Here is a 14,735-nt window from a genome sequence, read left to right as displayed (position 1 = left end):
CTGCAATTCGCAAAATTCGTGAAAATTAAACCCTCGCGAAAATAACAGCTTCCTTGGGGATTTAAGGACTTAAACTTGACTTTGACCCTTTCATAAGTTTATGCATTGAGCAATTTTCAAGGTATGGAGAAAAAGTGCAATTTCTGTATTGAATAGTAAATTGTTACCATTTTCATCTGGCCTTTGACCCTAAAATTCATAAGAGAATCACTGTCAGGCAGAACATGCATAAATATGTACTAAGTTTCAAGATAACTTGAGCCACTTCTGAGATATGGAGGAAGAAATAAGTTCAGCACTTTCAGTTGATCTTTGACCTTTTGACCTTTGACCTTTTTTTGGCCAAAAAACCAAAAACAAAACCAAAAACTTCCCAGAGCATCTTTATTGGGTTATACATGCATACACCAAGTTTACAAAAAAAATCCTGCTGGCATTGCATAAAATATATAAGGGAAATAGTAAAATTTTGAAGCGTTGCCCTTGACCTTTGACCCCGTGAAACCCCAAATTGCCTAGTTAATCACTGCCAGTCAGTATATGCATATATATGCTATGTTCCATGAAGATACCATGAACAATTTCCAAGTTACAGAGAAAAAAGTGAAATTTGAAAATTTTTACTTGCCCTTTTGACCTTTGACCTCATGACCCCAAACTTTCACCAGAGAATCTTAATTAGGTAATACATTATGTATACACGAAGTTTCAAGAAAATATCTTCAGGCATTGCATAGATATGGGGGAAATAGTGAAATTTTAAACATTTGACCTTGACCTTTTGACCTTTGACCTTGAGCATGTGCACCCAAATGTTGACAGGCACGACTTCACCCCCTAATACACATACATGCCAAGTTTCATTAGGATACCTCAAAAGGTTTTTTAGTTACGCTGTCCACAAAATTCATTACAGACGGAAGGACGGAGAACCCGAAAACATAATGCCTACGGCACCACTTCGTGGCGGAGGCATAAAAACCTTATTCACATACCAGCTGTATACCATATTTTGTTGCACATGTGACCATACATTCTGTTTAACAGCAGCACAGTGTGTGACAAGACAAAGCCTATGGAAGACAGGTTTAGCTGTGATTTAAGTCACTTATATTTGATGAAACAATTACATGAGAAAAGTAGAAATAATGACAATCATAATCAAGTGCACAGAATCCACTCTACAGAATGTTCAAGGTCCAGTAAACAAAGAACAAACCAGGAACATAAAAATACTCATAAATACTTGAGAAGTGAACAGATTAGTTTTTAAGTGATTCTTCAATTACTCAGATAATTTACATTTCTGCATGTCTTGAGGAGGGGGTTCCACTGGGATGGCTTGGCATGCGCAAAGGCTTTTTCTACGTATGTCTTAGTTGATTTTGGTACGACAAGGGCATTAAAATTTGATGAGCATAATTTTCAAGCTGGTACACAAGGACTTACTAAAGAAACACTCTATTGAGAACTACAGTATCTTAGTGACAAAAGAAAAACTTTATGGTGAAATTTCACAAACCTGAGTGCAGACACAGGATATGTCTCAATTGTATCTGATATGAACAGTTCTCTGCCCTTTGCAATTGGATCTGCTGTGACTAAATCCTGGCCAGAGTCTGGAAAGAAAAAGAACAGCACACTTGAAAACAAACAAACAAACAAACAAACACACAGAAAATTACACTCATCTTTGTTCATAACATTTCAATGGTCAACATTCATGAATCATTCTTAGGTCGTGACTGGATATGTCTTACATGAGATATTTTATGATTTTCATCTAAACAATAACTGGAAATCTACACTCAAATACATGTCGATGCTTGCAGCAAAACAAAAACAAAAACAAAAAAAACAAGAATTTCACATATATCACCAATATATGATAAAGAAATATTTATGTCCCAAATATGATACAGTGTAGTCTCATCAGGGAAAAGACTTCCTGTGCATGGATGCTAAATATGAACAACTTGGTTAATGTGCAGCAAGTAACATGATTTTGAAACACTTTTTTTTTTCACTGCAGTCTTATAATCTTACGAAAATTTATTTAATAGAATTTTTCATGTTCTTATCAGCAAGTTGATCATATTATCTCTCAAATACTGTAAAACGAGGAATGTTCGCATGCATTTCAATTTCATGAATTTTGTGAGTGCCAACATTTGCGAAATTAAAATGGATGTGAAAGTTCTTGTCTACACTGTATCCATTGAATGCCAGTGCCAGTTCGTGAAAATTTCATGCTGCAAAAAAGGCCGTTGGCTCCAGTTTGTGAAAATTTCATGCCACGAATGTATATCACGTTTCACAGCAGCACATTTACCATCAATAAAGAAACATAGACGGTTGTAATATCAATTCAGCATTAGTTTTCTCATTTTTCTCCATAAAATCATCACAAAACATAATTACAGATGAAGTAATCCTGATGTATGTTGCACTTAATTATCCCTTACACAAACTATTTCACCATATTTATTGCTTCTGACACACCATTTCTGTTCATAAGTGACACAATTAGCACTAAAGCCACAGAAAACAGCATTTAAAAAATATCACTCTTGACTTTGTCCAGTTTTGTAACCGCACACTGCAAATCGAAAAACCAATTCACTTACTATTTTCCACATGCCTGTCCTGCATTAGAAGCTGGTAAACAGAGTCTGGAACCTCTGACTGCCGGTAATACCATTTTACTACGACATGGACATTGTCCCGCTTACTCTGTAGAAAATATGATAAATTCACAGGAAATTAAAGTAACGTTTACCACAAAAGAAATCTTAGAACTCTGTCTTTTTTTGAAAGCAAAGACAACTGGAAAGAAGAAAAGAAACCAGAGATGAAAGCAAAGAATTCAACACAGTCATCAAAGAAATATTATGATAGTGCAAACAGTTCTGTTACTTGAGAGTACATGTATGTTTACTTGATTTGAAACATCTCTGAATACATCTATTCACTGAAGATTCCGTGATACAGTAGGCTCATAACCATGAGGGTGTTGGACATACAATGTACATGGTGTACATATTGTAGGTAACATGTACAGAAACATGGAATGACGTAAAATGTGTAAGTCGAAGCTGGAAGAACAGCTATTAAAGTACAAGGCCTCTACATTTCATCAGACATACAATGTATAATGCTAGCACTTACAACTTTAAACTCCTGAATGGAACAGATGAAATAAGGTAGTTCAGCTCGAGGGCTCTCCATGTACACATCATCTGGACAAAATAACGAAGAGCAATAGTTCTATGAGTGCTATAGAACAAACATTGACATCTAATTGTTTTATGGAAAGCACCAGATACAGAAAAATCTATGCAGAGGATAAAGGTATTTTGAATGACAGCAGTAAAACCAATCAGACAGATGACAATTTCACTAGAATCAGAAATAAAGTGAATTTTTACTCTTCTTATGAGTTAAACCCATCCTTCTTTTTCAGGCATTTGATCAAGATCCTCCTTGAAATTCTAATGTAATGATATGACTAATATACTACTACTACTTATAATAATAATAATAATAATAATAATAATAATAATAATAATAATAATAATAATAATAATAATACCAATAATAATAATAATTCACAATATTTCTAAAGCGCTTATCGACGTCTGTAAGTGCTGAGAAGAAAGAGAAAGAGAAAAGAAGAAGGTATCAGTTTCAGAATGTTCAGACATGAAACTTAACAGTTAAGATTTGTTAACAGATGTAAAAAGGTAATGTGCAAGATAAAGTAATATTCACTGGCTTCCCTTGACAGAGATCTTAAATGGATTATCAAAGCAGGTATTAGATTGTACTGGTTGAAAAAAAAAAAATGTACACACCGTCCTAGTGAGCCCTACACAATTCTTGTGATCCTATCTCCCTGATCCTCTCAAAAAGCCAACCAGTCACATGCCATGTGACACTACTTGCCCTTGATCTGCACATTTCAAGACATATGAGGAACATGCTTAAAACACAGGGCAGTTCAATTTTACAAAGAAACACGATACATTCATAGTTTAATCCATAGATTTTTTTCTTTCCCACAGACGGGGGTTATTTTTCTTGACTCTGCCTTTTACTAGTCACAAATGAGGGCTACTTTGGATATTATAAACAATGTTGTACTTGTTAAAATTTCTGCAGCTCACATATTCATAGAACAAAGCAACTCCCCATCCCCCCCCCCAAAAAAAATCAATTATTCAAGAAGTTACCCCCCCCCCCACCCCTTCCCAGAAAAAGAGAAGAAAAAGAAATTGTAGTTGGTACATGGGCTCTTTCATTGACAAGATCTAATAAACTTTATCTAATTATCTAGGCGAGACCACAACAAATTTTGCCAGTGATAAGAAGTGAAAGGTACCCGTTTCCACCTATCTTTGACATCATCAATCACAATCACATAGATGAGATGAGGATGATGTCATCACCCAGTATAGTCTCCTATAGGCTAGCCGACAATATTCAAAAGAAGGAAATAATACCTCCAATTTTGTACATCAATTATTTCAGAGCTGCAAGTCCAAGAGGATATCATTTTTTCATTAATCAAGGAAAAAATGTTTTAAGTTTCACAGTTTCTTTGAAAATTCTTCTTATTATTATTTTTGTTGTTGACAAGTTGTATACCTCCAACTTCATAGACTGTGCTTTCCTTCCCCATGTACTGGACAATGTCTCCATCAGCATTCCTCTTTGTTCGTGATTCCAGGTTACTCTTTCTAGAGCTGGATGAGCGGCGGGTCTCATGTTCCCGCTCGATTCCATCATGTTTCTCCGTGTCAACAGAGCGCTTGCGGCGAGGTGTTGGAGTTGACTGGTTAGAGTGGGACTCCAACTCTCCCTCCTTCTTTTCTCCCATATCCAGATGGCAATGAAGGGTCGACACCAGTGCTAAGAAGAGTAGCCCAAACCCACTTCTGGCTCAAGAAGATTTGGCTGGCAATACATAGAAACATCCAAAACAGAAGTTTACATAAAATATCACTAACATGTCATAATTGCATGCAAAGTCCTAACAACAGCACTGGCAGTACACAATACTTCAGCATACTGTACACTATGCCACACCATCATTCCACCATGGAGCACAACTCCACACCTTCATTATGTTCTCCATAAAACATGATCAATTTATGGCCCTGTAACATTATGACACAATGTAAATTGCATGCCTACTGCAAATGCAGTGACATTTCAGACTATAATCTTCAAGATAGATTCATACTGACCAAAACTTCCATTTTCTTATAAAGGCAGTGATAAAAAAGCATCAGAATGATAAAAATTTGTCTCATATCAGACATGACAAAGTTATTAAAAATAATGGTACTTGTGTCAAGTTGTTTTCATTGCAACTGATTGAAAAAGTGCCCTTCATTGACATTCATACCCACTGATTATTCGTGTTTTTTGAGAAAAAGCCATGACAAAAACTCATGGGCATATATATACATTGTACGTACTGCATACCTGGGTGGGATTCAATTTCATGACCTCCCGACAAGGATCCTTTCTCCTAACTTCTAAGTACTAGACTGCTGAGTTTGCGCCAGATAGTCAATGATGGTGAAGATCCCTTGTGGCAGCTGGTACTGCATTACATTTTTGAAATCACACCATAATTACCTGTTACTACTACTGGTGGGAATTCATTTGAAAAATATATTCATGATCAAAAACTTTGACAGTGGATCCCATGTCAGATGTGCAGTCAAGATAAGATACTGAAGGTGAAGATTGATCAACAAAATTATGTGGATGCCCCTCTAACAGGTCAAGACTCTTTCACTTTTTTTTTTTACCAGACTAGACTTTCCCCCACTTTACCTTCTAGAGGGTTTATCTGTGATCCTTCTTCTGGTTAGGGCAATAATTATGGGTATGGAAAAGGATAAACATGAAAATTACAAAATCAACCTGTTCCCCTAGTTACAGGTAGCTTTTAGTTTATAATTATGGGCAAGTCCAAGATAAGGTCCCCTCAGAAGGCAAAATTTCATCTTTGCTCAATATTGACATGTTTGGTATCATTTTGAAGCTTATGAGTTGAAGTTTTGATTTCCATGGAGGAAAAAATTTATATTATGTAAATTTATGCAAATTTCAAGGGCTTCATTTGCATGAATGTCAAGTACAGCGTTACGTATGGGACATTTATAAAAATTCATATTTATTCAAAGGAAAGCAAATGATATTTGATTAATATGTGGACATAAGTTCATCAAATAGTTTAACTTGGTATGAAAATTTAGGGATTATGCAAATGATTATGCAAATTAGCTTGTGTCTTATCATTACATGTCCCATACGTAACAGATTGAGGTCATTTTTTTAGGTTTTCTCTGAAATTTCTAAGGTTATTTGAATGCCCTTTTGGAAAGTTCTAATTCATTGTTTAGAGAAGTTAAATACCATAGAAAAAAGAAAAAACAGTAAAAGAAATATTTGTTATTAGGCAATTAAATAATGTTACGTATGGGACAAATGCGTTACGTATGGGACATCCTCATACATATTGTATGAGGATGTGTAGCTAGCTGGGAGGGTCTCTCAGTACACAAAAGGTCAAGGGCATCCCAACTTTGCAGCTACTTTTGAGTTATAGACACTTGAAATAATACATGTACTTGACTGAATAATTTTCAGAAAGGGGGAGGGGGAGATGGCAAAATACACAATGAAAATCAGCATTAAAGGGATGGTGTAGTTTTTGTAGAAATGGGGATTCAGTTTACAACATTTTACGAGATGATTGGAAACCAATTATATGAATTATTAAAGAGCATTACAATTCTAAGACTAGAGGAATTCAAAGTTTATTTGATGGAGATCCAATTTGAAATGGCTGAGATATCAACAACAACAAAAAACAAATAAAAAGTAAAATGAAGTGGTCCTAATAAAAAATGTGACCCACCTTTTGTTAGGATACCACGTTTCTGGATATCTCAGCCATTTCAAAGCGGATTTTTGTCATGTTAACTTTGAATTCCTCTTAGAATTGTATGCTATTTGAATATTTCATAAAAGAAGTGCTAATTATCTTGTAAAAGTTGAAATCAGAATTCCCATCTGAACCAGAACTGTACAGTCCCTTTAAGTAGAGACCTCTGATTTAAAGGGTACTGAAACCAAATACACAAGCATATTGAAAAATTGCAGTTCAACTACAAGTATATTGGGTACTGTTCACCACACAATGTAGAGCTCTAGCTACATTGTAGCTGCATTGTATAACACATGTATGTGATGATAATGAAGATGTTACTTCAAATTAGTGTTTTTTGTATAATTTTTTTTTATTGCAAGTGATAAACAAATTGTCCTTACTAAGTTTTCAGTAGTAGCCATGACAAAAATCATGGGTATACAACGTATATACATATCGAGGTGTGACTCGTATCAATGACCTGATTGCTAGACAGACATATATTCACTCGATTACTGGGGTTCAACGCAGCAGGTATTGCATATTTATTAAATTTAATATTTCTTGTGTCCAGTTGTTTTTTATTGAAACTGAATGGCAAACTGTCCTTCATCAATGGAAGTAAACACTTAACTTTTCGATTTTTTAGTAGTAACTATCCTGATAAAAATATGGGGCATACATACTCAGGTCGGTCATAAAAATATAGAACATGATTAAAGATTATGATGGTAAATATTTGGGGCATATTGTTCCCTTGACAACCTGGATCAGTATTTGAGTAATTTCAACTGATTCTACCTCAATAACAAAGCAAAAATTTGTTTATGGGTATTTTACAAAATTATTTTGCAAAATACCCAAAAACATGGTTCTCCACACACTAAACGAATGGGGGACAAGGGGCATGCACACTCAGGTTGGTCATAAAAATATAAAAATATGATTATGATGGTAAATATTTGGGGAATATTGTTTCCATGACAATCTGGATCAGTATTGAGTAGTTTCAACTGATTTTACTTCAATAATTATGCAAAATACCCATAAACATGGTTCTCCACACACTAAACGAATGGGGGACAAAGTGTCCCATATGTAACTGTCCCATATGTAACACGTCATGTCTGTCTTTAATTCGAACCTGTAATTACAGCTTTTTGCCTCATGACATGAAACTTACCTCTGATAATCTTGAGTGTTGTGACTTTCATCACAGTGAGTTACAAGTTGTAGAATGAAATACTTTCAGAGAGTTTTGAGGTTGAAAAAAATGTTCAAAAAAACAAAATTTTTCTGGTCCCATACATAACGGCACATATTTTCTCTTCTAGACTATAATTGTGAAGGTCATTTTTCTCCATCTTTTACATGATTATACATGTACTTCTCCTAGATATCAATCACCATGATAAAGTTCAATATGATCAAAGGCCATTAACACTATTTTTCAGGTCATAAAAGTCTCTGAATGTCCCATACGTAACGTGCGCGTTATCTTGGACTTGGCCCTTACATGTATGTAACATTACTGTGTACTACATTGTAGTATTTCAAAATAATTATATTGTGGAGTTATATCCTTCCACCACCCCATTATGCTACAAGTAATTATTTTCAGGCCAGCGATACGGTGCAATGAACTCCGCGATAAGAGGCAAAAGCTTCTAAATTTGTAACAGTCATCAAAGCACTATGCGAAGTGAAGGACAAAAAATCTCAAAAGTTCACCTCCTTGTATCTCCCTTATTTTACTACCAAATCCTTGAAACTTCACATACATTGTAAATCTAATATGGCTATATCATCTTTCATATGAGTTTTGGGCAAAAATGCTGAAGTATCTTTCGAGATATAAATTTGTATTTTTCTGTTTGAGTCAATCGTGGGAAAGGGTTAGGATTATTTCCCAACACAAGTCTGCTACAGCATGAATATACACTCAACCAAAAAAGTAAACCTGGTCAATTCCATTGTGACTTATGGGACATTTGATACTTCTTTCCATATAACTGAAGTGCTTATATCAGGAAAAGTAGCTGCACAAATATGGTTTTACTTTATTAAACTGTAAGAAGAATGTTGATACTTACTATACAAAAATGCATGCTTTCAGCTTGGTTGCATAGGGTGCTATTTATATCTTCAGAAATGTCATTGTGACTTACATGTATGGGACATCTATGGACCACACAAATCGAGCTCTTTTGTTTAAGTTGCCATATAACTATCTCAGTTTTATGACAAAGTTTTTAGATTTGGGCTTGAAGATTAACCAGTGAATGGGCTCACTAACAGTACTTGAATTGGACTTGATTCACTTCATTTGTTTCAGTAGGTGTGTACAATCGTGTGTGACTTATGGGACTAGTGAATGTGACTGATGGGACAATATCTCATTTCGCGGAATTTATATTTCTTTTCACCTAAATGACTTTTTAAGTCATTTAACTAAATTTCAGCATGAAGAAATATTCCCTAAGATGACACCTTTAATAATACATGCCATTGTGTCAGAAATGAATTCAACAATAGGCAGAAACATCTTTTCATGCACTTCATGTGTAAAGCAAACATCAACCAACTTTAAAGCTTCTTGATTAGTTAACAGGCTTTAAGAATTGTAATCAAATGAGCACAAAACAATCAATAAACAATTACAATCATAAATATTTAGCACACAGATGAACGATGAATTAGAATTATGTACACACTTTCCATTGTGACTGATGGGACATACTGATGGGACATACTTGTAACAGATGGGACAAATGAATGTTGCTTTTCTCTATCCGTCTCCCTTCGTAGCTTTGCCCTACAAACGTACAAAATATACAATTTAAAACAATACAGCTAATGGAAAATTACTGCTTGGAGGTCACATGGACAGTGGAATTGTAATCTTATTGACCTACAAATAACTAAACTGTTTATAAGCAATTAACGCTATACTGTAATCAATCCTCTCCCAGCCTACTGGACAAGACACTAACAACCCAACTCCAGACCAATATGACAAAGTTAAAAGACTGGTGAAAGATTCAGAGTGACTGAACAAGATTGATGATAAGATGAATAATGTGGTGAAGACTCTAAGGTCCATATTCACGAAGGTGGTACAATCATGAGCAGAATACTGTATGCGAAGTTGGCACACCATCTACTGAGTTGGGCGTGCAAACATGGCACATAAAGAGTTAAATACAAGTCTACCTCGTTAATTCCTCAGTTTCACCTCCATTTCATTTCTCTGTGGCAGAAAATACTGCAGATTCTATCACGGGTTCAGACTGTTGACTCGTATTGTACATGCTGAATTCTCGGCGACAGAAGGAAGTAGTGCAAGCTCATTGTTTTCATGGACAGCCTGTCCTCAGCAATCATGCACCTGTTCTCAATTGACAAAGCATGTTAATCTTGCATAGGTCTATAACAAAGATGTGTACGTGTTAACATAGATCTTAGAGCCGGTCTATTACTAATATGTGCATCAATAACCCCGTTGCAGGGCGCTGTAACCAGCCTAACGTTACATGGGGCATGTCGGGGTCACTGTAACTGCAACCAGCCCCAGCGCGAAGCTCCCACAGTATAAATGTGTATGGTTGGACCTACTACTCATCGACCGCCTAATATTTATTTGCTTGATAAGAATATTTAACACTGAAATTCACGTAAAAACTTGACCTACGTGATTGAGAAAATCCAGCACTATCATTAGTATCAAATGCTGTTGTTCCCTTTTCAATTCAAAGTTTCAGTGCAAAAATATCGCCATCAAACTTGAGTGGCCTCTCTTCAGCTACCCGCGGTGCCACTCCTTATTGAGATTGACTGCTGTGCTGTTTTTGCATTCAGGATTGACAATGCGCGCAAACCGAGTTGCATTGAACACCGTGTTGTACGAAGCTTTTTAGAAAATGCATTGACATAAAATGGCGATTCGGTTGAAATTTTCATTCGAAAGTTTGTCCTTAACACCATTAATGAACGGTGAATTTTCGCGTTTTCCCACACATCCTCATCAATGCCAACGGTCAAAGCCAATTACATTTTTATGAGCTCTGCGCGCAGTGCAGTGCGTACTTAGCATTCTGTGTGCCAAAACTACGCGGTCGGTTTCAAAAAGGGTGGTCGATATGTAGACCATCTAGTAGGGCTACCATACAAGGACTAGGAGCGCCCTGGGGTTAAGGTAGGGCCACTGCCACTGTTGCGGTTAGTGTGTATCAACACTTGACAACAGGGAGGTGGGAATCTCCCTGGTGATTAAAGTCCCAAATATCCAGCACAGCACAGCAGTGCTTTATCTCTTTCTTTTATTATTTTTACACCCAGCAGAACGACACAGCTGAACCTTGGCTTTAACTTTAACTTCTTATCTTATTCATGTCTTCCATTTAAATTTAGGCCTAACTTGTTAGTTCCATATTTCTTTGCCTTTTTGGTTTGTGTTGCTTGGTTTTTCACAAAATGTTACAACTCAATGAACTGGTGGAGGCGAATCCGGTCAAAACGTCCCCGGGTCAAAACGTCCTCGCCGTGTTCCAACCAAAACGTCCCCGGGTCGCGTACCAGAACGTCCCCGCTTTTGTCCGCACGCGCTATCTCTGCACTCAGATGGGTCAAATGCGTGCCACACATTCATAAAGAAAATACACTCTGGCGCATTGTCGCTAGTGTACTTTCGCACCTGTTTGTCGAATGACCTCCAAACATGCACAAACTCACCCTAGTTATCCAGTAACCTAAATACTTGCATCTGAGTGAGATTCGAGTCCAGTAGAAATGGAATTTTCACCATTTTTTTTTGTCACTTATCTACTTATGGGAATCTTGATCGCAACTACTCGCTCGGCGATCACTGCGTTGCATCGAATTCGCGTTGCATAGGAGCAGACAGCGTGCACGGCAGCACAGCTAGCTAGCAGCGAGCCACCTAACCTGTTATTTGCTGCTCTAAATAACAAAATTTCTTCACATTTACCGTTATGAATTGATAAGTGATACTTAGATTTTATTAAAAAAATATCTATGACAGAGAACATTTTGACCCGAGGACGTTATGGTGCCAGCTGGGCGAATGGGCCCGGGGACGTTTTGGTCGTACCCGAGGACGTTTTGGCTCGGGGACGTTTTGACGTGGGGACGTTATGACCGGTAAGCGGTGGAGGAGGCAAGATCTCCAACACCTGCCACTCTTCATACGTTAGGCAATGACCCAATATGCAATCGAAAATGTAATGAACAACATAATGGTAAATAGGCCCTAACGTTACCTTTAAAACTCTCCGTGTTCTGCTTTTGGTGAAGTGGGATCATCACGAATCAATTGCATGGCCATTGTGAGTGAGTGCGACAGAAACTCAAGTAGGCCTACTGCTGGTACTGGTACATGGCTACAACACTATACCACTCTACGGTAATTTTACAATGATTGCAGCGCGCCGACACTTCCTCGCTCGGCAAATCTGTCGAAGTGATGAAAATCTCAGCTTCAAGTTGAAGATAGTGTCTTCAAGCGGCTAATTTGATGAACTTGTTGGTTATGACCAACACTTGGATAGATCATAGAATGACTGGAATTTCACTTTGCTAGTAAGCAATCATTCGTACACGTACGATATGATAGGCTCTCGCATCACTTCGAATGTACAGGGTATACAATGTGAAAACAGAGCGTTTATCTTAGCCAGGAAGAACGCAGTGTGCTGTGCAAAGAGGATAAGTGCTGTGTGTGTGGTGTGCGAGTACGTACATGTACGTACAGTTACTGTACTGATCGAGAAGAATCAGTGTATACGCGATCTACTCTCCGTGTGTCTGACATCTTTTGTGTGTCCTTAGTGCATGCACTGTATACTACCGAGGAGGTACTACAGGGTGAGTAAAAAAACGTTTACACTTGGAAGATTATATAAAAAAAAACCGAAGTACAATCATTATGAACAAAAGGTTATCCTGTTGTAGCATTGTTTTGAAAGAGTGATTTACCCAGAATCATTTGCTATATATATATATATATATATATATTTTTTTTTTTTTTTAGTGTTTGTGTATGTGGTGGGTTCAGGCTTGAATGACAAGGAGGTATTGTTTGCAAGAGTGCTATTTACTGACTTTCGCAAAAGTATAAAGTGAGAGAGTGGATTGAATGTACCAAATTGCATGTGCTGTTGTTGATTTATTATCCATTGTTTGACTCCTTATACAATATCATTATACTGTATATGGCATCTAACAAGTGCTGTGGATCATATTGATTTATATCAGCTTCATCATCGTTATACAAATCTTAATTAACAGTACATTCTAGCATTTCTTGTTCCATCTTTAAAGTGTGCTTTCTCTCTCTCTATAGCACTACACAACTCCCTCTAATGTTTACACGACATGTGTGTTACATTTTGATGACAAAACAGTGCACTTCCCAGAGACTCCAACCCCAAGCACCTTCTGATCTGGAGATTCTCCCGCCCGAAACGCCTAGCAAACGGGAGACTCTAAGTTGATGCGTGCGAAGCGCGAAGTTCCTAGGGTTCTAGATGCTCTCTGGTGCTATCTAAGGCTTTTTTTTTTCAACATACGATAGTAATAAGTAAGAAATCCTTTCCAACGGGAGACAGAGCCAGGGCGGGAGAAATTAAATCTCAAGCGGGAGAACGGGAGATTTTGCAAAAATGGGTTTTCGGCGGGAGAGTTGGAATCTCTGACTTCCATTATAACGAACACAGTTATAACAAAGTAAAATTTCGGGCCGTAATGTTATCCACTACATGTATATGTATTCTTATTGTTATTCGGTTGGTTATAAAAAATTTCATTATAATGAAAGCAAACTGCCGGTCCCCAGGACTTCGTTATAACGGGAGTCCACTGTATCTGATACTGTATCTGAATGGATTTTGCAGTTTTCAGGAGAGTTAAACAGACATTTTTCTTAAAATTGTGCTCGCAGCACCCAACATAAACTAGAATTATTACTGAAGGTGATTAATACCCCCGCTCCTAGTGTTGCTTTATAGTATGTGATGTCATGAGGGCAATGACATTAATACCAAGTTTGTGCACTTGTCGAATTGGAAACAGAATAATTTTAGTTTACTGTATAATTACAGAGTTGACACCGAGTTCCACAAGGTTTGGGTAAAAAGTGCGGTTACCATGGCAATGCATTGTCTGATACAAACACAAGGGACATTTTGCATAACTACACTTAAAGACCATCATACACACCAAATTTGACCTTCATAGCTTGAATGGTCTATTTTGATACAAAAATGAGTGGTTACCATGGCAACACATTTTCCTCAAACTAACACACATTGGTGTCTTGCAAAACTACACTTCTAGATCATGATACATATTAAATTTGACTTTAATTGCTTGAATGATGGAAAAGTTATTCAATCTGCAAGGTTTTGGTAAAATTGTGGTTACCATGGCAACGGTTTGTGTGACAAACACAAAAATTATGTGTTCCACATCTATACCTCAGGGCCATAATGCCTACCAAATTTGGTTTCAATTGCTTGAAAACTGTGGAAGAAGTGCACTCCACAGGATTCTTTTAAAAATGTGGTTACCATGGCAACGCATTGTCCTATATTTGCAAAACTACACTTTAAGAGCATCATACACACCAAATTTCACCTTCATAGATTAAATGATTCAATTTGATACAAAAATGAGTGGTTACCATGGCAACACATTTTTCTTACATTAACACATTGGTGTCTTGCGTAACTACACCTCCCGATCATCATACATACTAAATTTGACCTTA

General features: G+C 36.9%; 1 protein-coding gene across 1 annotated transcript in view; it reads right to left on the bottom strand.

Annotated features, from left to right (window-relative positions):
- Nucleotides 1–12,329, bottom strand: part of LOC140239075 (uncharacterized) — a 63,577-nt gene extending 51,248 nt beyond the window's left edge. Inside the window, exons 1-5 of the mRNA XM_072318972.1 lie at nucleotides 12,229–12,329; nucleotides 4,648–4,956; nucleotides 3,169–3,239; nucleotides 2,628–2,733; nucleotides 1,523–1,619 (exon numbers count right to left, since the gene is read on the bottom strand). Of these exons, the coding sequence (XP_072175073.1) occupies nucleotides 1,523–1,619; nucleotides 2,628–2,733; nucleotides 3,169–3,239; nucleotides 4,648–4,879 (506 nt within the window). The 5' untranslated portion in view covers nucleotides 4,880–4,956; nucleotides 12,229–12,329. The remainder of the gene's footprint in view (nucleotides 1–1,522; nucleotides 1,620–2,627; nucleotides 2,734–3,168; nucleotides 3,240–4,647; nucleotides 4,957–12,228) is intronic.
- Between the last annotated feature and the right edge of the window lie 2,406 nt (nucleotides 12,330–14,735).

The sequence above is a fragment of the Diadema setosum genome, chromosome 15 (assembly GCF_964275005.1).
Source record: "Diadema setosum chromosome 15, eeDiaSeto1, whole genome shotgun sequence".
Lineage (NCBI taxonomy): Eukaryota > Metazoa > Echinodermata > Echinoidea > Diadematoida > Diadematidae > Diadema > Diadema setosum.
The sequence above is the reverse complement of the archived record's forward strand: the minus strand, read 5'-3'. Positions and strand labels throughout refer to the sequence as shown.